This window comes from Anopheles maculipalpis, chromosome X (genome assembly GCF_943734695.1).
Source record: "Anopheles maculipalpis chromosome X, idAnoMacuDA_375_x, whole genome shotgun sequence".
Classification (NCBI taxonomy): domain Eukaryota; kingdom Metazoa; phylum Arthropoda; class Insecta; order Diptera; family Culicidae; genus Anopheles; species Anopheles maculipalpis.
In genome coordinates this window covers 13,394,200-13,419,712 of record NC_064870.1, presented here as the reverse complement: position 1 = coordinate 13,419,712, position 25,513 = coordinate 13,394,200, and the positions used below count along the sequence as shown (strand labels likewise).

At 45.5% G+C, this 25,513-nt stretch overlaps 5 protein-coding genes across 5 annotated transcripts in view; 2 read left to right on the top strand and 3 right to left on the bottom strand.

The window, feature by feature from the left end:
* LOC126568841 (dolichyl-diphosphooligosaccharide--protein glycosyltransferase subunit STT3A) overlaps positions 1-25,513 on the bottom strand; it is a 129,214-nt gene that overhangs the window by 87,717 nt on the left and 15,984 nt on the right. The gene's annotated exons all lie outside the window — the stretch shown is intronic.
* Positions 2,579-4,185, bottom strand: LOC126563602 (adenosine receptor A2b). The gene is made up of 4 exons (XM_050220250.1): positions 4,114-4,185; positions 3,470-4,004; positions 3,175-3,383; positions 2,579-3,097 (listed from the first exon to the last, which is right to left on the bottom strand). The coding sequence occupies exons 1-4, from the start codon at positions 4,183-4,185 to the stop codon at positions 2,579-2,581; spliced, it is 1,335 nt and encodes a 444-aa protein (XP_050076207.1).
* LOC126568384 (uncharacterized) lies at positions 8,073-11,038 on the top strand. The gene is made up of 2 exons (XM_050224856.1): positions 8,073-8,132; positions 8,412-11,038. The coding sequence occupies exons 1-2, from the start codon at positions 8,078-8,080 to the stop codon at positions 10,832-10,834; spliced, it is 2,478 nt and encodes an 825-aa protein (XP_050080813.1). The 5' UTR covers positions 8,073-8,077; the 3' UTR covers positions 10,835-11,038.
* Positions 16,559-18,960, top strand: LOC126556419 (uncharacterized). Its single transcript, XM_050211687.1, has 2 exons — positions 16,559-18,382; positions 18,847-18,960. The coding sequence occupies exons 1-2, from the start codon at positions 16,565-16,567 to the stop codon at positions 18,958-18,960; spliced, it is 1,932 nt and encodes a 643-aa protein (XP_050067644.1). The 5' UTR covers positions 16,559-16,564.
* Positions 20,923-22,172, bottom strand: LOC126559477 (mitochondrial ornithine transporter 1). Its single transcript, XM_050215645.1, has 2 exons — positions 22,104-22,172; positions 20,923-21,765 (listed from the first exon to the last, which is right to left on the bottom strand). Exons 1-2 carry the CDS (start codon positions 22,168-22,170, stop codon positions 20,924-20,926), a joined length of 909 nt encoding a protein of 302 aa, XP_050071602.1. The 5' UTR covers positions 22,171-22,172; the 3' UTR covers position 20,923.

Here is a 25,513-nt window from a genome sequence, read left to right as displayed (position 1 = left end):
GGCCGGGATATCGGGGCCCATCTCTATCAAAATATTGATCGAGGGGGAGCGCTTAATCTTCTTGACTTAATCACGTACTAGGTAACGACAAACCATCGAATGGCTTACTCGACTTAATGATACCACGTAGTTGATAGTCAACAATCACTATCGAGGAACGGATGGGATTTGAAACCCGGTGCTGCAGTTTGAATACTAGCGCCGTTGTCTCCTCTGCCACCGAGTCGCCCCAAAGCTCATCCCATCATTGTCCTAAATATACTCTAACAGCGAAAACTGGAAGAGGGAGACTGCGAGAGACGGATGCATGTACTCATGAGGCGCGTTAAGGCTACACTAAAGAGTCAGTTAAGTGGAGCGGAATTCTTTTATCTATGAACCAAAAAGATTCGCAGTGTCCCGAAAGTGCGATGGATGCATTAGCATCACAGATAAAAGAATTCCGCTACAATGAGGAAGAGGAAGCTTGGTTTGACAGAGCACGAACGATACACAAGCTCGATCCTTCCGAAACAACCAAACGACTACGATTTCAAAGACACTGTAGAGAAGCTAAAGCAAGTGTTTTGCTTACATGAATTGCAGGTCAGTAGAAGGTACAAGTGTCTATAGTTGTCTAAGCTGGATGCCGAAGACTATGGAACATTTGCTTGTCGGATTAACAAAGGTGTAGTGGAATCTGAGCTACCAGGACTTTCGGCGGATGCATTGAAATGCTTGCTTTTTGTCTGTGGTCTAATGAGTGAAACTGATGCTGAGACGCGTATTCGGTTGTTAGTTCGCCTGGAAGAAAACAACAATATGACTCTTGATCAGGTCAGGGAAGAATGTCAGCGTCTTCTAAATTTGCGACACAAAGTTGATAGCAAACGACCTCCGCGAAGTGCATGCAGTCAGAGAAGACAGCCGGAAACAGTCACGTAACGACAGCAAGCCGAATGTAAAACAGCTGGTATCGTGCTGGTTATGCGGTGGCGACCACGACGCTAGAGAATGCTCATACGCGGAGCATAAATGCAAAAAGTGTGACAAAGTAGGCCATAAGGAAGGGTATTGTGCATCAGCTAAAAAACGGTATCGTTATCGTATCGGCAAACCTAAGACAAAGGTGAAGTTTGTCACGATAAGCAGCGTCCATCGAGAACTATAGTACGTGAAGATCTCTATAAATGACAGTCCAGTCAAGCTTCTGTTGGATACGGGAGCAAAAATGACAATAATATCAAAAGATCAATGGCGTTTGATTGGTAGACCGCGACTACAAGCATCATCGGTTCTGGGAGAATTTGATGGCAAGGTACAAGTCGGTCAACATTGGAAGAAGTGTCAAATTAGAGTTGCTGAGGAGCTTTCTATTTTTGGATCCGACTGCATGACGCGATTTGACCTGTGGCAGGAACCGCTGGATACAATTGTAAGTACCATTCCAATTACTAAGAATCCAGGCGATATTGTTCAAAAAGAATTTCCCTCACTGTTTAGCTCAGGATTGGGACTGTGCACTAAGACGAAAGTAGAGCTACAGTTGAAGAAAGAGGCACGCGTGGTTCGAAATGCTAACGGGACAATCAGAATATGCGGTGACTACTCGTCTGGATAGAACAATGTTTTGCAATCACACCAGCACCCGTTACCAGTGCCGCAAGATATTTTTGCGTCCTTAGGGAAGTCCGTATTTTTCAGCCAAATCGATCTAGCGGAAGCATTCTTACAAGTAGAAGTTTGCGAAAAAAGTCGCGAGTGGCTGACCATTAATACGCACCGCGGACTGTACCGGTTTTAAAGGCGTGAATCCTGCTCCGGGAGCCTTTCAGCAAGTAGTAGATAGAATGCTAAGTGGTCTAAAAGGAGTGGCTGGATATATGGACGATATTATTCTAGGAGGTGAAGATGAAGAAACGCACTGGAAGAATCTTCGTGCAGTCCTACAAAGACTTCAAGAGTTTGGATTCAAACTGCGAGCAGAGAAATGCACCTTTATGAAAAGGCTCGAAAGACTCGATCAAGATGGCTTGAGACCAGATCCGGCAAAGATAGAGAAGGGATGGACCGGTGAATAACTCTCTTCCTAATTGACCGCCAAAGGCGACGGATGTGCGTGTGCGTGTTAGTACAAATATTATATTAATAAAGGACGAATACAAAATTAAGGAAAAACGAAACAATCAATTCTAGGTCAATACTTTATTCTTTCTGCTTACATCACAGCGAGCAAAACAAAAGGCCTTTTACAATGTGGGTTGTGCGTTGTTTTTTTCTTCTTCTTAAATATAAAAAGTCTATACTAAAATATCTCAATATGAATATACTAATTCTCTTCGTTACCGGTTAGCACATTGAAGCACACTTAACGGACTTAGTGATATGTCCCTATTGTGCAGAGTAGCCCTAGCAACTACGAGTGAACACTTAGAGCTGATTGTCTGCGTTTCAGGCACATTGATTACTTGGCGGTTCTGCAGGTCTGCTGCATATAAAATCTACTACAGTCACATCTATCACGCTGCAGGGATGCAGCCATCCGAAGGCACAAAGCATGGTTGAGTAAGGTTTGAACACTGCTAATGTGGTACGCAATTTACGCGACATGGTATAGTTGGTGGTGCTGTTGTTGCTGCTGCTGCGCAATGGTTGATATGCAGTTGACACAATCCGTCGGCTGCGGTACTGTCGGTCTGATACCGAAGATGGACAGTATCAGCTTCTTCAGTGCTGCACGAAAATCTTTCAAATGGTACGCGTACAGCAACGGATTGAGTGCCGAATTGAGATGGGAGAGCGTTATGACGAACAGCATGACCGGTGCGTGAATATGGCAATGCGGACAGAACGCAACGATACAGTTGATCGTGTGCAGTGGCATCCAGCAGATCATGAAGAACAGCACAATAATGGAGAGGTTCTGTGTGGCTTTCACTTCACGATTCTGTGCGGCACGTAACACGCGCAACATCGTACCGTTGTAGTTGTCCTTTTTCGTCCGACGTTTGCTGCACTGCTTCGATTGAGTGGTGGTATTGTTGGTATCGTCCACGCTAGCCAAGGTAGACGAGAAGTGGCGACTGTCGATGGAATTTACTGACAGGATCTGTTTTCGCTGGTGGTAGGAGGAAACAGAACCGATGAAGCAAAACAGTTCCTTTAAAAGACACAGGGGAGTCGTAGTGACCTTACCTGTCTAACGATAACACGGTAGATATGGATGTAGAACGCTAGCAACAGTACAGCAGGAATGATGATTGTGACGAGGTACAGAAACACCAGATAGTCGTAGTTCATCACCTTCACAAAGAGACACGCTTCCTCGGCCGGTTCCTCGTGCCATCCGAACAGGGGCAGAAACCCAATAATTGATCCGACCAGCCAGCACATGCTTATAATATCTGCAAGTATATTCAGGTAACGTCGTCTAATTTCGTTAAAAAATCCTTCACGGTAACTCCACAGTAATCTCGGCGACTAAACTTACACAGTGTAGTTTTAGTGCGCATGTTGCGCGAGTAGGCTAACGGATGCAGGATCGCCCAGTACCGATCGATCGACACAGCCACCAGACAGAAGATGGAGATCGTACAGAGCACCACCAGCAGCGAGATGGTGAACAGACAGGCGTGCAAATTTCTTGGCAAACCGATGGAGGCAAGAATTGCAAACGGAATGCCCAACGTACCGACCAGCAGATCGGCTGACGCTAGCGAGACGATGTAAAAGTTGGTACGCCGCCGCAAGCGTCGTTCGGTTTTGAACGCCACAATGACCAGCGTATTGCCGAAGATAGCCATTAAGGCAACGCTCGCTTCCAACAATGCGTAAGGCACGATCAGCCTTGGCTCGGACTCGTCGGGATCGGGCAGTAGCGTGGAATCATTTTGCCAACCGTCATCTGCCTCTGACTGATTCACCCACTGGCAAGTGTCGTTGGACGTAAGAGACATTAGACGAAGATTTATTTGTCCGTTAGGCGTGCTTCTCCGTTTAATTCCTGTCCGATCTGGATATTCGTTCTAGTCTAATATGGACTCAACCCGAATAGATTCAAACGTTCATAAAGTGCGTTGTAAGGCATGCATGCCGAATTTTACCGTACACTCAGTACCTCAGATGCTCGTCTACCCTTATCTTCCCAACGCAATAGCGACCGGATGTTGTAACGATGTCTACGTATGTATTTTCCACGAACTTCATCGATGTGTCGCGAATCACAACGCTGGCACGGGATTCTTCTGGTTCGGCACACCAACACGCCAACACGCAACACTGGCACAGCAGTAGCCTGCCAGTTACCACTACTCACTACAGGGTCTCACTCAATTGCCAAACTTTGCGGCGAACACTGTGTGCAGCAGACAGAACACACGCACCTGTGCTTCTCCCGCTCGAGATGGTTTGCAAATGCGCACACTCTCGGAAAAAATGCTCGCTTTTGAGGTTTCGCCAAAAGGCAAGACCGCGTAGGACTGCACCCCCCAGGAGGTTGATTACGAAGGTATATTTACCGAATATAGTACGGGTTGTTTGTGTGTGTGTGTGTGTGCTTTTCTTTTTATCGCAGGAAAGGTAATTACTCTCCCGTTTTCCCAAACGTCCGGAAGTGTCGCCCCATTAGTACCATTTAGCAATTCACCATAATCATTCGCGGCCTCCCCTAATCGCGCTTGGGACCAAGATGGCGGATTTCGGGGGCAGACAGAAATGTGTGAGAGATGATGGCGCGCAAGGTCGGCAACGGCAAGGGATGAATTAATTTTTCCTACGGTGTTTATGTCCCTCCACCAATCCCTATCACCCCCCCCCCCCCCTTCCCCATCACCCCATAGGATGAAGGAAAATATGGTACAGCGCATGCCGCTTCACGTTGCCGCTTCACTCCGCTCCACCACCGCCTCCACGACATCCAATACCCCGACACTGGAAAATCACCGAAAAACCACACCAGCGCTCTCCTGCCCAAAAGTTGCCGAGTATGTCTCACGCCCGATATATGTATATGTATCTCTGGAAATCTATTCTCCAGACTTTGACAATTTTCCACAAGAGGAGTCTCTTTAGGTGAGGGCGGGTGGAGGGGGATGGTTTGGGGGGTTGGAGTTGTATTGAAGCTTACGGGTTTATGTTGCCTTGTTTTTTTGTTGTCCGCTTCTTCTCTCCGCTCTTGCAGACTCTTCCTCTCTCATGCTCTCTTTTTTGCGCTTCCTTGCGCTCTCTCCCGCTTGCGGTCGGCAAGTTCGCTCCTGCTCAGCGTTATCCAGTAACACATCCTTTAAACTGTTGCCAGTTAGTTGGCCGAGCAATAGTACTAAAGATACTGTTTTACACGCTGGTACTACTTCCTGTCTGCCTTCCGCACACGCAAAAACGGATATTCGTGGTGGTAATGGTGGTGGTGGTGGTGTTCGAGATCCAGAAGAAGTGACGAGATATATGTACCTCGTTTTTTTTTTTTCTGTTTCGGCAGTTCAGTGTGTTCGTACAATAAAAAAGAAATTCAACCTGAGGCCGAACAATATTGGTCAGCAATAATGTCAGCGTTGGTGTGAAGTACACGGGGAGCCCGTCCGAGCGAGCGAGTTTGAGTAGCGTGACTCGGTTACTACAGGCAGGCAGCAGGCCTTTCTCGGTGAGATGTAATAGACGCTCTCGCAGTGAAGGTGAAGCCCTTTCTTCGCGCTAGCGTGTTGCGTAGGACACCATCGTACACGCAACCAACGAAAAAGAAGAAAAAAACCCACCCCGTACGAAATCGATCAGTGTGTGTTGCAAATATCGGGAATCCACAGGACAAATCACAGGACAGCGTATTGCGAAGTTCGCCTTAAATTAGGCTTGCCGCTTTACACAGTTGTGTCAAAGGGTCCTTGCTGTGGAGGAAAAATCGAAACCCAAAAGAGAGCACATCTCGGACTCCGTGCATTCGTACGTATCTGTGTGTCTGTGTGTATGTATGTGTGGCGTTTTGTGATGTGAGTGTGCATATTGCCTGATTACAAGCGAGCGCGACCTGCTGTGCTGCGGTACTAGAAAATGTCTGTGCACAAAGATGGTGGCGTTTTGATGGCGCGTTTCATGCTGGTCCTGATGACCCCGTTCAACGCCAACCATCGTAACGCTTGTGACACGCTGTACGGGCCGCAGTGTACCAAGTAGCGGTCGGCCTGCATCCGACTAGTGTACCAAGTGTGGATGTGGTTTCTGGGAGGTGCTAAAGCAGTCCGTGGGTGAAGTGATAGTGTGAACCTTGTGACAGGTAGTCTGGCGTCCATCAGCAGTAAGGACTAACTTCGTCCCTTTTTTTGTCACGATCATCGTGTGTATGTGCACACGCTTCAAACAATCAAACCCCTCGACATACACACATACAGGCGCGCCATCGCATATCATTGCATTTGCTCCCTACGGCACAATCAATAAATAAAGCTGCGCTGGATCGAAACCCCTGAGCAGGCAACGTTCCGTGCAGAAGGGAGAAGGATTTTTTTTTGCAACCCCCCTCCTAGTTTGGCGTTCGTGCTCCGGAGCAGCAGCCTCATCCTGATGACAAGGCGGGAGAGCGTAATGGACCAAGTGGTAGTGCTGTAGAAGCGTGAGTGCGCAACGTATTATTCCCGTGGAAATATGCAAACCAACAGTGCGATGTAAGGACACGGCACACGGTTTCCTTCGGCGATAATAAGTAAGTATTGCTTAGCAAACGGGGCAGCCCCTTGCAAATAATGCATGTAAACGTACGTACGGAAAACTTCCCATCCCCCGACCTCCTTCCCTGTTTTCATCACGATTCGGTGAAACAAGGCGCAATTTTGCGATGTGCAGGAATGTTTGCGAAAACATATTGCTAGCGGGTGTGTTGGGAAAAGCAATGCCGTAGAATTATTACGTCCACGAAAGTCCAACGTTTTGAAGATGTTCCAATTTTGGCCCTCCCCCTCTGCACATACACACACACACACACGCACGCACGCAAACCTCGAATGGTTTCCGACGCGGTGGTTGCAAAATTTGGATGTCCGTGGCGGGCTCTAATCCGCTTTTCCATATGAAAAATTATTATCTGCAGAAAAACGGCTACTTAGGGGAAAGCCTTCAATTCCACACCATACGCAGGCACACGCAGGGGTGCAAGAATATTTTGAGGTTTTATTTTACTCTCGGTAGTAGCATGAAATTTTGCCAGAACCAACGATAGCTGTAAGCAGTTGAAGTAAAGAACATAGTTTGAAGCTTTTACAAACACACGCACCAACATCAATATCCAGAATCTGTAAAACATATCTAGAAAACCCTATATCAGCTTCACCGTACGCGAAGATATCGGGCTCAGAAATTGCGAGGCTTCATGTCTCTCGCAAAAAAAAACCTATTGACATTTTGATCCTTTGGCGAGCTCCAAAGCAACGGCAGCAACAACAAAAATACACAATGCAAACGCAAGATTGAATTGAAGTTTACGATGCTTATTTGCTATTCGATTGCTCCTACCGCAAAAAAAACCGATGTTGCACGTATATGTATAGAGAAAACAGTCAGGGTCGGTGCTCTCGGTTTTACTGTTTGGAACCTCGACAGAATAAATAAATAAACATACCGCTCTGCCGGATGAAGGATCTCTATCCGTACACTATAGATTTCCGCTTCCGTTTCAGTTTTCTTACCCTTCCGCCTTCCCTCCTTACATCTGCTACTCCTCCACGTTTTCCATGCTACACAGATACATTCCGTTGAATTGAACGAAATGGTAAGCCGCAACGCAGGCTGCTGTTGTTGTGTTTTGTTATTTTTCCAGGATAATTGGTACTCGAATTTTTCGCAAACCAATCCGCAACCTGCTCCGCAACGAGAGAGAGAGAGAGAGAGGCATCCTTAACGTGGTGCACAGCATTGCGATGGGCTATTTATAAATCAGTCCCTATCTACCTGAAGCCAAGGTAGCTGGTAGCCCAATAGGTACGAGAATCAAGAAGACTTGGAAGAACCGATCCACATAACTCGACGCCCAACAGTGGCCGAACGTATCGAAAGCAAACGAGGAGCGAGCGTGTCACAACTATCGCAAGGATAGGGGTTGGGGGACAATTATGCCATGGTACTGCTGCAGCGTGCTAAGCCACTAAAAATGATACAGCTCTACTTCACAGGTAAGTGTTTACTCCGATTTTGTGTGTGTGTTTCTTTCCACCCCCCATTTTGTTTTTTTTGTTGTTGTTTTTGTTATGAATTTTGTGTGCAATGGACGTCAATGTCTCTGCCACCGACACAGAACCCATACCTATGGTGTGACCTTTGGTACCGCGCAATTACCGTGATACCTCACCTAACACCCTCTATCCACTAAACCACCTACCTTCCCTACTGACTACCCCATCGCTTGCAACTGTGTGTGTGTGCGTGTGTGTGTATCTGTGTTTCGTTTGCAGTACTGTTTTGCCTGCTGTCATCGGCACTGTGCGCCGACTGGAGTGCCAGCTGTCCGCTCAACTGCAGCTGCAAATGGTCGAACGGCAAGAAGTCGGCCATCTGCAATGGTGCCGACTTTACCGCAGTACCATCGAACCTCTCGACCGAGATACAGGTGCTGGTGCTGAACGACAACAACATACCGTACCTAAACCGGGAAGAGTTTACCTCGCTCGGGCTGGTAAATCTGCAGAAGATACATCTGAAGCACTCGCACGTGAAGTACCTTCACCGGGAGGCGTTCAAAAATCTGAAGATACTGGTCGAGGTCGATCTTAGCGAGAACGAGATCGAAACGCTCGACAAGCAAACGTTTGCCGGCAACAATCGATTGCGCATCATCAACCTGTACGATAATCCGATCAAAATGCTGGTGGCGGAACAGTTCCCGGTGTTGCCGTACCTGCGCAACATCGATCTGCACGGCTGCCAGTTGCGGTACGTGGCGGAGACCGCCTTTTCCAACCTGGACTTGCTCGAGTTTCTGGACCTATCGAAGAACCGGCTCGAAAGCTTACCGCACCACGTGTTCAACCACATGAAGAATCTCAAGACGCTGATATTGGAGGAGAACTGGTGGAACTGTGACTGCCATCTGCGGGACTTCCGTAACTGGTACCTGAACAGTTCTCTCAACCGGCGCAGCCTAATCTGCCAGCGACCGTTTGCGCTGAAGGGCCTCTCGTGGGAGTATCTCGAGACGGAACAGTTCGGCTGCATGCCGATGGTGGAGATCTTCCGCGACGAGTACGAGATCGAGGATCTTGGCACGAACATCACGTACAAGTGTATGGTGTCGGGCGATCCGGAACCGAACGTCCGGTGGGACGTGAATGGGAAGGATGTCGATCAAGACAATGCGATCATCGAGACGGAGCGGCACGTTGCGTTCGATGGTAGCGTGACGATCTGGAGCAACCTGACGATCCTAAACGTGACGAACAACGATTCTGGCTTTTACACCTGTACCGCACTGAACCGGATCGGGTTGGCAAGCAAAAACTTTAGCCTCGTCCTGCCGGAGGTGGTGGAGCGCGTTATCATAAAGACGCCGGAAACGTTCTGGTACTTCGGGCTGATACTGGGCATCTTCGGTACAATCTTCGGACTGCTGTCGCTGTCGGTGGTGGTGTGTTTGGTGAAGCGGAAGCTACGGATGCGCCGCCGGCGGAAAACGATCAAGAACAGTGTGAGCTTCAACGATCAGGAAAAGAAGCTGCTAGACCTCAGCATTACCACCAACGAGCGGCAGGAGTTTAGTGCGAGCGATGTGGTGACGCCCTCCACCAAAACTGATTCGACGATTGCGATGGAACCGGTGCAGATAACAATCGAGTCGATAGCGACGTCGAAGCGTGAGGAGTACCCACTGAATGTCGGTGTGTTTCCGCCGCCACCGGAGTTCTGCACCCAGATGATATCGAACCCGACGATCAGCAACATCTACATCTCCGTCTCGGTAACGCAGGATCCGCTCGAGGGTGCGGAAGTGAACATGTACCCCGACCTGCTCAACATTCCCAACCGGCATCAGAAGGGTCCACCAAAGATTTCGCCCGTTAGCGTGACGTCCTACGCGACTTTACCACGCAAAACGGCTACGGTTGGTGGTGGGCCACGCTGCTCCATTACGTCCGGTCACAGTTCTGGTTCGAGCTCGAGCGGTACCACCGCCCAGCTGCTGTCGGGCGGTAAACCAAGCGGAGGTGTCGGTGCACCACCGTCGACCGGTTCGCCACTGTCCTGTACGCCCAGCCTGCTCGCGACGGAAATCCCACTCACGGAAGGCATTGTCAATTATGCGACCACCTCCCTGCGCGATGACTCCGGGTGCGAGATGTCTGCGTCGCCGGTGCCGTCCATGTGTGCCGAATGCAGCAAGGTGATGAAAGCGACCAGTACGTCCACGTTCGCCGGTCCCGCCACGTCCAAGTATGGTGGCGCATCGTCCCGCACACTGTCGGGCGTTGGTGGCGATCTCGCGACGATGGCTGGTAGCATCAAGTGTGAGAAACCGCTCGCCTGTCTCAAGTACGACAATATGGGCCGCCGGTACACGGCCAGCGGCAACTCGACGCTCTCGCTGCCGGACGAGCTGAAGTCAGCGGCCGGCCCGCCGGCGGGCGTCGGCACGTTCGTCATCAAACAGCAGGAAATCGAAACCATTGTCGAGCAGGACGATCATCCCGCGATGGATGATGGTGGCCGGCTGGAGGAACAGTTAGAATCGTCCGCTTCCTCCGTGTCGGGTGTGCCGGGCGGGATGATAGGAGCGGCAGCATTAACAGGACCACTAACCGACACCCATGACGGGGGGCAGGAAACATCTGGAGCAACCCAGCGGGGTCTATTCGTCGTGGGTAATGATTTTGTTTCGCTGTAGTCGTCGTCGATACCCCCGGCAAAGCCAACCCTATCAAGTGTCGGTATCCCGTCGGCGACCGTAGGCAGGGATCACCGGACCGAGCAACCAATCCAAACCATCGAACTTAAATTGTACAAACGTATTTATCCATCTTCCTTCCTACCACCTCGCTATCCGGACCCGACTAGCACGTACACAGAAACTCACCTTTATTAGCTGATTACCCTGAACTGCAGGCAGACGTCAAAAGAAATGGAAGGTAGCTAATAATAACACCCCCCCCCCCTCCAACCCTTCCACCCTCTCAACCCCTTAAAACACAAACACACATATACACACCCTTCGCTTCAGCGTCTAGACTCCGACTCCAGAATATACGCACTCCTAAAGTAAAGCATGGCAGCGTAACATTTCTGACCCCATTTAGCCTCATTAAGCGTACTATCAGTATTGTAATTATGACATTTTGTGGCGACCTGGTTGACAAAGACGAGAGCAAGTTAGTAACACGCGGTAATAATTCCCCTTATTGGCTGCTACATGGGCTTTTAGCAAGTCACTACTCAAGTGAATGCTCCTGAATGTATGCAATCCACTGTTTGTGTTCAGGATGCCGTAACGTTACACCGTTACGCGATCAGCGTGGTGTGCTTGTTTCATCTCTGTCAGCGAGTTTGTCGGCGTCATACTGCCCAGTGGGGCAGTCTGTAAAGCACCCGATTTTAACTCCAAAGTCCGATGCTCCGATGTGATAATCATATTAGCTTGGTTGTTAGCCTCTTGTTCCGTATCGTTCCCATGTTTGCTTCGCAAAGCACAATTCCTTTCCACAATTCCAACCACACACACACACGCAAACTCGTGTAGATGTATACTACTCACAGACACATATACATAAATTACATGGAGAAGGTCGCTTTTAATTCATATCATACACCACACTGTCCGTGGAGCCTAGCAGATTGGCAGGAAAAAGGGTGATGTGGCAAAAATAACGAGAGATAAAAACAGACCGCCAAGCCAAACTGTGGTCTTCAAAAAAAAAAACAAAAACCAAGACCTCCACCCCCCCACCCCCCGCTCCCCTCCCCTCCCCTTCACTCTTTCAACACTACTCCAAACGAAACCAGTGGCGTGTACCGCAGCCAAAGTTGTGTTTTTAATGCGCCCTTGTGGAAGTAGTTTAATTACCGATCGTTCAATCGATCCGTGTGTGTGTGTGTGTTGGTACTTTTCTGTGCAAATCGCTTTCGGTAGCGCACCAATCGCATCTCCTTAGTACGTTTTTGCGCTATTGTTAATCAGTTTTTAGTTTGACGGACTTTCCGTAACACGAACTAGCACTAGTTTCCGTTACTACTGACTAACGCTGGCAAACTATTTAGATGGTTTTGTTTTCATGTTCCATTTTAATCAACATTGATCCCGATCGTGGATTATCATAATAAACAAAATAATAGTGACATGCAACAACAGCAACAAGAAAAACAACATCAGCAAAAAAACATGAAAGAAATAAGTATTTGCACTCCGGTTTGCATAATGTCAGGCGAGACGTGGTAACTCTTAATCTTTCTGTAAACACATCACACACACATGCAAATGAAGGAAGCAAAAACAAACTAACTAGACAACGTGTTTGAAAAGAAAAATAAAGGCAAAAAATATATTCTGCAAACAAACAAAAAAACAGGCAAATTGTAATATATAAAATCCGGTTCCGGTTCTGAGATTGCAAAAAGCAACAACAACAAAATTAACAAAGGAAAGGACTTTTTCTCCCCTAAGACAAAATGAATCGCGTTATTTAGTATCAGTTGTGAATAATGGATAATGGTAACTGGTTAAGATGTGTTAAATGTATAATGATGGAAATGTCAAACATTTCCAGCAAAAACAACAAAAAAACTGGGAACGTATTTAAACCGAAACAACACTAAAATCAGTCAAACGAAAACAAAAGAAGAAATACTAAGCACTCACACACACAAAAAACAACGGAATATATATAAATTAAAAAAAAATGATAAGCTTACAATGACTTTTAGTTGAAGCCATATTGCGTTGAACCTATAACAATTTAGTAGATCAAAAGTAATTCTAGATCATTAAATGAGCAGAAGCAAAAACAAAAAACTCATACACAAGAAAAGAAGGATACACAGCAACGCAAGATGATACTTCTGAATAAAATCAATCAAATCTAGTTAGAGAACAAATGAAACAATTTTAGCGTACAATTAGTAGTATATTGCATATTGACGATAGAACAGAGCGAGAGAGAGAGAGAGGGCGAGAGAATGAAAGAAAAAGAGAGATTGGGAAAAAAGAGAAAGAAGCAAAAATGTGTCATGAAACACACATAAAAAACAAAATCAACCGGGAGCAGAAACAGCTGAACGGGCTGAAGCAGTAAAGCCCAAAACGAGAATAAAACACACAAGCAAGTAAACAAGAAAAAAAAAGAACCACAGCAATCGGTGAAAAGGAACATAAAAAAATAAACTCCATACACCATTATTTCATGTCACGGTTTTAAGTGAAGGAGGTTGTATCAGTTTTCGCGTGTAAAAAATTTGACAGTTTTAGTGGATGATGGATGAGCTCTAAGTAAAACCAAAAACACTACTAATCACTTAGTTACCCGCCCCCTTGTTCAACGATGCGCTCTACACGCACCCATCATACACAGGCGATCCGAATGCGAATATACTGAAGAATCTAGTTGTATTTATTTTTTTTATTGCAGCTAGTTTTTTTTCTGAGGTGTCGTTTACGCCAGCAATTTACGGAAGCCATTTTTATTTTGACGGAACTTCTTTCTATCTATTGCTCAGCTCAGGATTGCCATTTCATGCGAGATTTCATGTAATCTGGTATATTTTGAGTCGTCTTATATTCTTCCGAAACATCCTGAGACATCCTGATGCTCCAGAGGACAGACATGTGATTTAAAGACTTATTTCTAGGTAAGATCCAGTTGATCTTTTCAAGTTGAGCGTAGTTATATGGACTAAACGCTGGCAAAAGAATTCAAGAGTTTAACAATTGTAGATGGAAGTCTATAACATCCAAAAGTTTCAGTTCAGGTAAAGATGACTTCGTTGCACATGTCATCTAACGTCAATGTCCAATATTTTCATAGTATTATTTTATTTGGAATAGATTACATCAAGCTGTCGAATCGAAAATCATTCATAAAAAAAATCATTTAAAAGATGACTTCTAGTTGTAGAAATCTGGATTTCAAATGAGTCTAGAAATTTATTTACCGATCATTGCATCAAATATTATCAGCTCTTGTATCAGCAGCATATTAGTTTCTTATGTGTATAGTTTTTTTGCTCAGCTGTGAAAGGATTTTTTAAAGTTTCGGGTCTAGTAGGAAAAAACACTATCGTGCCACTGTAAATAAACAATAATATTTCTTCATTAGTCCGGCAAAATTTAAAACCCCACAATGGCAGTATCTTTACGTTTGCCGATCGTATCAAGCGATACTAACAACGCCGAAACGCGGGTGGACAATCAGCGATCGCTTCCGTAGCGCTATTGCTGCCCATATTGCTTGCGGTTTGCGATCTCTACGATCTAAGCAAATGTTTTGCACCGAGCGGACGGAGATCGTGGTCTCGCCATCGCCATCCTGTGTACCGTGTACTGCGCGTTCGCCTCCTTTAACTACTTGCACTTGAACAGGGGACAGGCTGCCATGAGGTGTGACGCTACTACTGCTGCGCTAGCACAGCTCCTATCACAGGCAGTGAACCTGCAAAAGCACGCCATCGGGGGCAACACCAATATGGCGGTGACCATACTGTAGCATATGCTTGATTCTCATATGTAAACACCTATACAACAACAACAAAAACCCAGTACTAGCCAATCCATCGTTTCAGAACAAACACTACACAAAGAAAGCAAGAAAAAGAAGTAGAAGAGAATGCAAAAAGAAATCAACATTTAATATTCTTTAATGCTCATGCAAAATTAGAGTACTTTCTAAGAAATAAAAGAGAGAGTAATTGAGACACACATATACACCTGCTACGGTGAACGATGCATTAAAGTAGTGATTTATCACAAGGTTCATACAAAATTTGAAAGAAAATGGCACTAACTTACTAATCGGACTCCTGTTCAGGCTTTTCTTGGACTTGCCTCCAGTTCTTGATATCTTAGCGCCCTTAATCCATCGTCATGTTTATTATCAGTCGCATGACATCACCAACCCACCGGAGCCAGTTGAGTCCTATTAGTGACTTAGTACTGTAGTGAGGCCATCGTACAGCTCATAGAATTCTGCATCTTCGGAACATCTTCGACTCGAGCGCAGTTTAGAGAAATTTATTAGTGTTGGTCGGAGTCCATGTCTCAAAGTCATGCAGCCTACACAGTGCTTGTGTAATCTTCCGCCATACGCATTTTGAGTATTATAGACTAGTTGAGTTTAGTCTAGGGGGCGACCCGGTAGGTGACAGCGGCGCCGGTCTTCACACGGTAGGACCGGGGTTCAAATCCTATCCAGACTGTTCCCCCGTAGTGAGGACTGACTATTCAACTACGTGATTTCAGCAAGTCTAGTAAGCCATTACATAGTCGGTGTGATCTAGAAGGAAGAAGAAGAAGTACTATAGTAGATTTTGAGACAGATCCAGTATTCTTTAACCTTTCTTATCCAGGAAAGTAATGGGAAAATGCGGGAAATGGTAAAGTCCCATGCACAATGTATGACTTAAAAAAATACCTGTGTCGTAGGTCATTGGTTGTTTTACTGGCAGCAAAATACTAATTTCAGCCAGTCTTTTGCGTGAACTTCCCTTATTTATTGCGTCGCTTTTTAATTTAGAAAATGAAGCTTTACTTAAAAGCAGTGTTAAGGCCTTTTCTGGCCAACTTCTCTTTGAAGCAATAAAAGGTAAAAAAAATGATGCAAAATTTATTGCCTAAAAAACATAACATATAAATGACCTATTCAGCTACGTGGTTATTATGAGTAAGGGTGTATTTTTAGTCATTGAAACGAAGGTTAAAATTTATATTTTTGTTGTTGTTGTTGTTGAATGACTTTGAATATGCAGTCATCTATCTCTACTCCTGCTTAAAACAGTGCTTGTTGACTTCGTGGTCGTGGGCCACGGGACTGTTGAAATCGATGAAAAACGGTCAACAAATCTCAAAATACGCCAACTTTTCTCAAAGCAAGAACATTTCTCAAGCACTCACGAAAATGTGAAATTTTCATGTTGAAATCTCCCACGACTTGCGACTTTCAGCTCAACTAAAAAATATGCAATCCGACCAACTAGGCGCAGATCTTCGATGGTAACGTAGAGTCATGAGAATTTTCTATGGCCTGACGTGCGACGGTCTGGCCATTATTAATATTCCAAAACAAGAAATAATTTAATAACACAATCATGCAAAAAGTCGTTAATACAACAAACACACAAAAAACTCTAGTTTACTTTTTTCTCTCTATACCGCTAAAAAGACCCCCAAACGGCCGTTAGAATAGCAAAAACTGTATTCATACCGTCAAAATGAACGCTCACACGTGTCCACACAATCCAAACCGTCACTGGTATAAACCACGTTTTGAAAGAAGCTCGCCAGCTGTCAAAACCGGCAAACGCCATTCAAACGTCAAAAGAGCGTCAGCTGAGTGCTCTCATAATAAGCTTTGTTTTTTTTTCTTCGCCACCCCGAAACAACAACAAAAACCCACCCGGCCACGGTAAAAGAATCATGTTAAAACCTTCACGATGTCTTTATTTAATAGTTCGCCGCACAATTACCCAAACCAACTACAAGGCTGTACATCTGACAGGGACGGTTGCGGTGAAAAAGTTTATCGAATCGGAAAATGATTATGCCAGTGCAGTTTTGCGAAACGTTCAGCTTAACCATCGCTTGGTTGTACCAGAAGTACCGATGGATATGGAAAGCATCCTGCACACACCCGACCGCTGGTGTGGTGGTGATCCGGACAAGGTGCTGCTGGTGCTAAGACACATCGTTTCATCGATCGGTGTGACCGGTGCGGGAGCGTCCGGGCTGGAAGATAATCGGTTTACCGAGTTTATCGCAACGTTTGTCCGGCTGGTGCCAACATTTTCCGACTCACAGCTATCCCAGGCACTGGAAACGCTCGCCGTACTGGAGGAGATTAAATCGATCCACGAACCGAACTATTTGACCCTGTGGACCACGCTGGACAGTGAATGTTTGGAGCGGGTTACAAGCTGGAACGTGGACCAGCTCCTTCACTTTGCTGACCGGTGGTATCCGTTGCGGTTGGCAAAGCAGGGCAAGTACGTTAACAAAGCAATCTGGAAAATAAGCAACCGTCTTCGCAAGCTACCACCGAACCAGCTGTTGAAGACCGTTTTCTACATCAATCTTACCCGCGTGCCGGTAGAGAATATGATGGATATCGAGACCAACTTTCATCAAAACTTTGACCACTTCTCCATCGACGACATTGCGATACTGTGCATGGGATTCTTCAAGACGGAAACACCGATCCGGAATGGTGAGTTGTTGGAGAAAATCTACCAAAAGCTTACCGCCCATCTGTCCACGGTGGAAGACATTGGATTGACGGCGATATTGAAGTTGTTGCGTTATTCATCCCGAATACCGCAGGTCGAATCGATGCAGCATCTGCTGGATGCGCTAGTGCCGGAAGTGCCGAAACTTTCGGTGCTTGCCTGCCTGCATGTTGCGCTGCTCGGCAGCGATATACACGTTTGCCATCGGGATACGCTCGAACTGGTGGTGGAAAAATTTCTCGCCAACATTGGCACGCTACGGCTGAAGGATGCGGAACGGATAGCGTTTGTGCTGGCGCACGGGAACATTGAGCTGAGGGAAGCGCGGGAAATGCAGCTACTGCGAGCGATTCTTGCTGACCTACCGAATCGGGTGGCGGAAATTGTACAGTACCCGAAATGTTACGTGTCGCTGCTTTATTTCCTTGCGCTGAGGCACGTCTACGATGCGACGTTCATTTCGGGTGCTTTCGAGCCGAAATTCTTACAGCTCGCTTACAACCGAAATATCGGTGGTGCTGGACGGGAAGCTGTGGCGCTGGATGCGTTTGCAGCTATTAATCTCGCTGAGACCGGATACGCGGGGAATCGGTTCCCGGAGCAAGCGTTCCGGTTGGTGTGTAAGCTAACGCAGGATTATCTTCCGAACCCTAAGTACAAGCTTACCAAGTCGGACCGGATGTTGCTCGATATACAGTCAACGTTCAACACACTGTGGAACGTACCGTGTCAGATAATGCATCTGCTGCCACATTACCAGCGACCGGACATTTTGTTTTGCTGTGACGCACGGTCACGACAGGTAGTGGCGTTGCCGGACCAGCTTATCAACACGCACGATATACGGACGCGCGAAAGCATTCTGGGGGAGCGTAGCGGAGACAATAATCTGCGACTTGTTGCAATCGTTGTTGGATCGTGGAACTGTTACATCCGGTACGATCGACGCCGTACCGGTGGTTACGCGATGAAGTTGGCACAACTACGGAAGCTAAACTATGACACAATCGAGGTAAGCATTAAGCCTGGCGGATACATTGTCTATATCCAGCTACAATGACCGCCAATAATATAAGACCACTTTTATGACCACTTTTCATAAAGCTGATTTCGATGCATGAACTTTAAATTTTGGAAAAATAATCATAAGCAACTGAACTGTCTATAGTACCTTTGTTTGTGTCCAAAAGTTCATATTTTCATCAGAATCAAACGTGTGGCCAAAATGTTCAACATTTAAAAAAAAATATAGTAGACTCGAAGCAAATTGGCTTCTCGATTTAACTTTCATTTAACGTCTCATTTTTAACTTTTGTGCAATAGCTGGTTTTCTTATTTTATTGGAGGTTATGTATGTGGTAGTCTAGTAAGCCATTAGATGGCCGGCGCGTGACCTTAGAAGGTCCGTAAGCCAAGAAGAAGAAGGCGTAAAACGCACAATGTAACCGGGTTTATTCTCTTCTTTTCCCATCGCAGATACCATGGTACGAGTGGCCCGTTTATGCTCGCGACGATATGCAAAAGTACCTCGAGTCGAAGCTGGCACCGTTCTTCAGCAAAGCGCGTAAGCGAGAGATGATCAAAAAATAAACTTTTCCGTCGCTTAACTGAAGTTTTTGTTCACGCCATCTAATGGTTTACTAGGCTTTGGTGATACCCACGTACACAGTGTGTTATTTTTGTAAGTAAGTGCTTGTAATGGCATACAGTTCATGCAATATTTAGACAAAAACTGTTTTTACTCAGAAAAAGTCATAAAATCTGTGCCAAAAAAAAAAAAAATGTCCGTGCGGAGAGTCGCTTTTCAAATATTTGTTATGAAAATAATGTGTTTTCCATAGCAAAAACGGACGTTTCACACATCTAAATTTCGGTTAAAATTCGAAAACTGAACATTGATCGTAAGAAAGAAGGCATAAGGTTGTTACGATATTCCAGGCGTAGTAAATCGCTAGCGATCTTTGGTTCAAAATATGATTCATACCTTCGAGAAGGAAAAGCAATCCTTTTGGATTCCTCCCCCAAAAGCCCAAAAAATGCAGCGCACCAAACTTTACAAATGCATGATCCTACGGGTAATTAAACAAAATCCTATGTTTAGCATCCCCAAGCCAAATACTCCAATATGATGAATGTATGAATGAGTACGATTCGTGAAGGGTTAGGTACCATATGGAAGAAGTTGCAGCGGCCTATGCTTTGGACGGACAAACCAGCGAAAGGGAGAAGAAGGACACGAAAGAGACTTCAAGATTGGACACTATCAGGAACCTTCGAAATGGAAAACGCTGAAGACCCCCGCTAACATCTGGACCACTAGCATGGAAACACCCGACATACCCCGCCATAAGGTGCCCTCACACGATAAGACCTTACGGCTCGGAGAAGGAAATGTCTCCCAGCAAAGATGAAAGGAATATCTTACTTTTAAGTTTTGGAGGAGTATTTGGCAACTTTCCAATGCCCCGGCCTATGTCCAACAAGGCGGGTCGAGCAGCCTCGTATTCCACGCAAGACCATAGAAGATGATCTATGTCGTGGTATCCGAGGCCGCAGCCACATACTTTGGAGAACCCTTCTTGAGTTGATTATGTCAAAAAACTCAATTGAATCTAGAAATTTTGTGATCGACTGTGAGGTGGTGATCATGTTATTCATGGTTTGGGGAGCCTATAGTGCAAATGGCACCAACAATTTGACGTTCGCTGATTTTACTAAATGGAACAAATCAAGTATTTAGACATTCCTTGAGACCTTGAAAGTGAGTGTTGTAAAATTGAACCATGGCTCAAATGTTCAGCTTGTCCAAGATAATGTTCCGAAGCATACTTCTAGGTTGGTCAAGGAATTATTGCTGCACAACATTAGAACAATGCTTACGCATCCATCCCAATCTTAAGAAGTCAGTCCTATTTGAGAATTGGTGGGATCACTTAGAGCGAAAATATGAGAACCCCTAATCCAGGATAAAAACTAGCTTAAAGGGACTCTTGCACAAGAATGGGATTTTTTTCTTTTAAAAATTCTTTGTTTGTTGTTGTGTTTTAAAAATAATTTAAAAATTTACGATGAAAAAGCGTTTGTAGAGCGTAATTGAAGTTAAAGGGAATCATACGGAGAATCAACTTACTCAATTGGGTTCGATTGTCTCTCTGTTTGTTTCGTTGTACGAACATTTTCTTATATCGATTTTGGGGGGAAATTGTTTAATTATTTTTATCAACAGATATATATATTTTTTTGATAAAATCAATGCTCCTTGATGATAAGAATACATTTTACTGCTTTGTGGAGTAAATAAAACATTTGTTTTGATTGATTGAATATGTTTTATTAATTATTATGTATCTCTCTCTCTCTCTTTGCTGAGAGTCACAGTCCTCACTACGGGGGGAACGGGGTCGGATGAGATTTTTAACCCCGGTCCTGCCGTGTTAAACCGCCGGAAGACCGGTGCCGCCTCAAAAATATAAACTTAACATAATCAAAACGGCAAAACAAAAAAAACTAATTCTTACGAACAAATCTATGAGGGTTTAGCAACGTGCTACCGCTACTCCAGTAGCTTCGTTAACGTTTTCTTCGTATACTCGTACACCACGAACAGTACAGCCGTGGCCGGTATGGTACGCACGATCGTCGGTAGCAACCCGTTGTAGAACGCCAGCACACCCTCCTTGCGGAAAATGTCCAACCCGACCTGGGTCATGCTCGCCCGCATACTGTACACCTGTATCCGGCTCTTGATCACATCCGCCGGAAAGATGACGGTCCACAAGGCCACCCCACCAACCGCACCGGCCACCATCGTCCGTAACGCGCCAATCTCGTCCTTCGTTTGGCCGGGTCGTGCCAGAAACTCGCGCGTCTGCTCATACCCGCCGAAGAAGAAAAAGTATCCCGGCATTTCGCGCGCAAACGTCGACGTTAGCCCCCGGAACATGCCCGGTATGCCTTCGGTGCGCAGTATCTGGCTAACGAGCGCGTACGACGATATGGTCGGTCGGCGCTTACCGTCGTTGCCGGCCGTTTCCCGTAACGCCTGCAGCTTACACTTGATCAGCTCGGTCGGGCAGAGTGTGAAGGAGGAGAAGAATGCGGCCAAAAAGCCGGCGGTCGCATTTTCCAGCGTGGACAATTGGGCGATGGAAGGTTTTTTGGTCGTGCTCGCTACGACCTGCTGGCACGCACCGTACGCAGCAAATAATACTGAATTTTCGGCCACATTCGCAACGACCGCTGGTAGTGTGCCGGCGTACAGACCGCGCACAATGCCGTCCCGCTTGAACGTTTGCACCGTACAGTTGACAAGCCCTTTGTACAGTCCCGGGAATGTTTGCATTTTCACCTTCACCGTATCCATCGGTTGGCTAACGTACACCAGCGCAACGCCACCTACAAGCGAAAGACCACGTGGAGAGTTTGAGTGTGTACTTATTATTATTACTATTACTTTACTATTAATGTGTTGTCTATCACATAGGTACACCGACACCCCCCTTCAATCTACGTAAAATAATAATTAAAACTAAAGAGGGGTGAGGAAGGAGCTACGTGTGAAAGGTAGGACCGCGGAACTGGAGCGAAAGGATGGAAGTGAAGGGTGGAAATCAAATGCATGAGACGAGGAATTGAACGAGCGAAGTGCCCTCAAAAAATGATCGTTGCTACCAGCAGAGGTACGACGCCTAGGCGGTATACGGTACTCGAGAGAAACACCGACGGATACGTACCCAAACATCCGGCAGTGAAATCAATCACGCCTGTTTTTAAACTACTCGCTTCTCCTGTGCCGTGCATTGTTAGTCCCGCGATCCGTTGGATCCGTGTTCGCGCGGTGTTGCTTGATCCCGCGGACAGGTCGATTTAGTCTCCTCCACACAACAATTGATTTCGCTTCCAGACCCGATAACTCTTCACCGCACTACTGGAGAAGGCACCCGTGTGCGAAGGCAATCTAGCTGCGTGTTACTAGCATCGAGCTAATTAACCACCTAAATCGCCAAATGTGCCTCCTCTTCTAGCACACCCAACCGCCCAAAGAGATGCTTTCAGCCACAATGTGTTTGTGTGTCTGTGATTGATAAGGTGCGCGGTTCGGGCGACAACAACGACAGCAAGCGTCCGATCCCCGTTCTTATCGCGTCCACTTGTTGTCAGCCTAGCTTATTTTGTTTGTGCTGGTCCGTTGGTCCGTTGTCACAGTCGTCGCACCGGGCAGAGGGGAATGAGGGAAAAGCGCTGCAAAACTCCACAATCACAATCGTACGGATTTGTTGCGTCATATTGATGATGAGCGCCCGATTTCGAGATGCGTTCGTCGCTTTGCTCGTCCCACGTGTGATCGATCGATGATGACATTTGCTGTTGTTTTTGCGTTGCGTGTGTCCGCTTTAGGGTGTGCTCTACTGCGGTGCGCAAATGGAAACCGATCTCGTGCGAGCTTTCGCATGGTGACGTATGATCGTGCTGATACACTTACACTGTGTGTCAAAGCTAATGTAAAGAATTTTTTGAGGAAAGTTTACAATTTTTTTTTAATAAAATTGACCCTTTTTGTATGTAGTAAAAAAAATCCGACAGGAAGTCTGTTTTCAAATGTTTGCTATGAAAATATATTTTTTTAAATTTGGTTGGGTCATACACAGTGACGGATTTAGCCTTTTTGGCGCCCTAAGCGGAGTGGAAATTTGGGCCCTCTATTACATTGAACCTAAGCTCGGTGAGTTTCCGATTTTGGTTACCCATGTGCAGCCTTGTAATGGGATATTTAACTAACTTTCCCTACACTTACTATTTTAATGATCGTTGAGCATTGATCTAAATCAGACAAAAAAAAACTGCAAAGAAATTGAGGCGGAAGGATCGGTTTTAGAAGCACGGCCCAAAGAGGCATCCAACGGTATGCTGCACGCCTTGATCGGACGAAAAATGAGAAATTTAATTTCAAATTCGAATTTAAGCTTTAGCGATTTATAATTTCTAAGCGTTTTATGCGCCGCTAAGTATGCAAAGCGCAAAGCACTTGGTTTTGTTTTTCTAAACAAAATTCGATTTTTTTCGGGAAAATTTTACCTCCCGTACTGTGTTCTCCTGTAACTCGCAATTAGCTTGCGCTTCCTGGTACGAACATGATCAGAATAATTTTCTTTTCGGAGGGAGAAATTTTGTATTGCCAAACGAAATGCAAATTATAATGTAAACATTTTTCTCATGATTTGTTAGTAAAACATCCCATTTCGAATGTTTTTTCCTTTCTTGATGAATAATAAGCAAAGTAAAGACGACAATACTACAAATTGGTTAATCACGAAATTAGATTAAGAATTATGATCCGTCGCCGTATTTCCATCCCTTTTTGTGCTGATTAGTATATTTATTTTTATTTGTATATTTCTCAAGGCATTTCTTCCATGTTTTTTTTTTATTTGTTTGTTGGCTAGGGCGAGAGGAGCGCCATTGCCAATAAACTTTACCGAATAACCCCCCACAACACCCCACCCTTATACATCTTCATAGGCGAGGTTAGCACTGCTCTGACGGGGGTGGAAGTCTGGTGGATTATACCCATCTAAGACGAAAGGGGTTTCCTAGGCCCCTGGCGACCACCAGCTCCGCCCATAGGTTAATCCGCCATTGTTCCAATTTCCACACCGCCGAAAGACTAAATCCACCACTGTATGATTGAAATCAATGCCAGAAACGTGGCAGACGCAAGAACATTTGCCGGGGATTTGAATGCCATCGAGAAGGCCGAAGAAGCGGAAAGGGCACGGTTTCATTCTTCTGGAGACCCGCATTTTTTTATTTCTGTTGATTTATTACAGTACTCTCTAACAATCCTTCATTTCCGATACTCTTCTAAATGTGTAAATATGTGTGCCATTATCCTCTCACTGGACGGTCTGGTTTTCTGTTTTTTTCCTAATACGCAGCCATTTTGGTTATACAACAAGTAGTCTCTTGGTCACGTTTTCGACCGAGAGTAAACATACGCGCGGAGGGAAATATTCGATAAGACACTTAGTAATGTTCTTTCATCGTTCCTCTGAAATTCCTGCTCCCATTGCGTCATATTCCCTGTTTAATTCCACAAAAAAAAACTTGTGTGGTGTACACATGCTTAGACATCCTGTAATTGAATGTGATACAGCTTTTCTTTTCGTGTGTGTGTGTGTATTTATTTTCAAACAAACGATTAAATTGGTCGTTTTTGTTTTAGATTTTCATAGTTTTTTGTTTGTCTGTAGTACGAATTGGAGAAATTTTAAAACCTTTTGATTGTGATTTCGTCAGACATTTTCATACATTTCCGGTATATGACTCTAATAAGGCACCTTACTCGATGCCATCCCGTTTCCCGTCCCCTGGCTGACCAGTTCAGACACACCCACCTCCACCCCACCCCACCAGGACTTTTCACAAAGAAGGGGGATCGGCGGAGCGGGAGCGGGGGGAGGCATTGTTCGTCAGCAAGGGGTCAGTAGCACATCGATCAGTAATTATCATCAGTAAGATTACATTAGAACAACAATACTCAAGATAAAATAACATCTTATTTGCCGTATGCAAAACCCCACCCCACTAATACATCAAAGAAAGAAAAAACACCTGAATGTTTTTTTTGTTTACTTGTTTGTTGCTTTTGTTTTTCTTTTCTTTTTTTGTTTAATATCGCTTCCGCTCCGCAGGAACGTAAGACTTGTGCTGTGACTTTTGCACCGATTTACCGATGAGTGTACACGTGTGTGTGTTTCTGTGCGTGTGTGTATGTGTTTCTTTTTTGTTTTTGTTTGAAAGTGTATGTGGGTGTGTATGCACACCCGGCTACAAAACTGTTGCAGTAAACTGCACTGCAAACACAGCGTGTTCAATAGTTTACCACACGATCACTTGTTTTCACTATATACAAAGCTAGTAGTTGTGACGCTGTCTCGTTCTCCTTTTGTTCCCCTGCCTGGACGTATCGTCTGTGTCTGTGTTCCGCTTGTCCTTCTCGCTTTGCTTCCGGTATTTCACCTTTTCAGTTAATTTATTGTTCGCTACCACACAACCCTGCATTAAGGCTGGTGTCACTGCTCAGTCGTACGATCTTTGTTCGTACGATTATTTCAAATTTTGTAAGGGATTTGACCGTTGAATA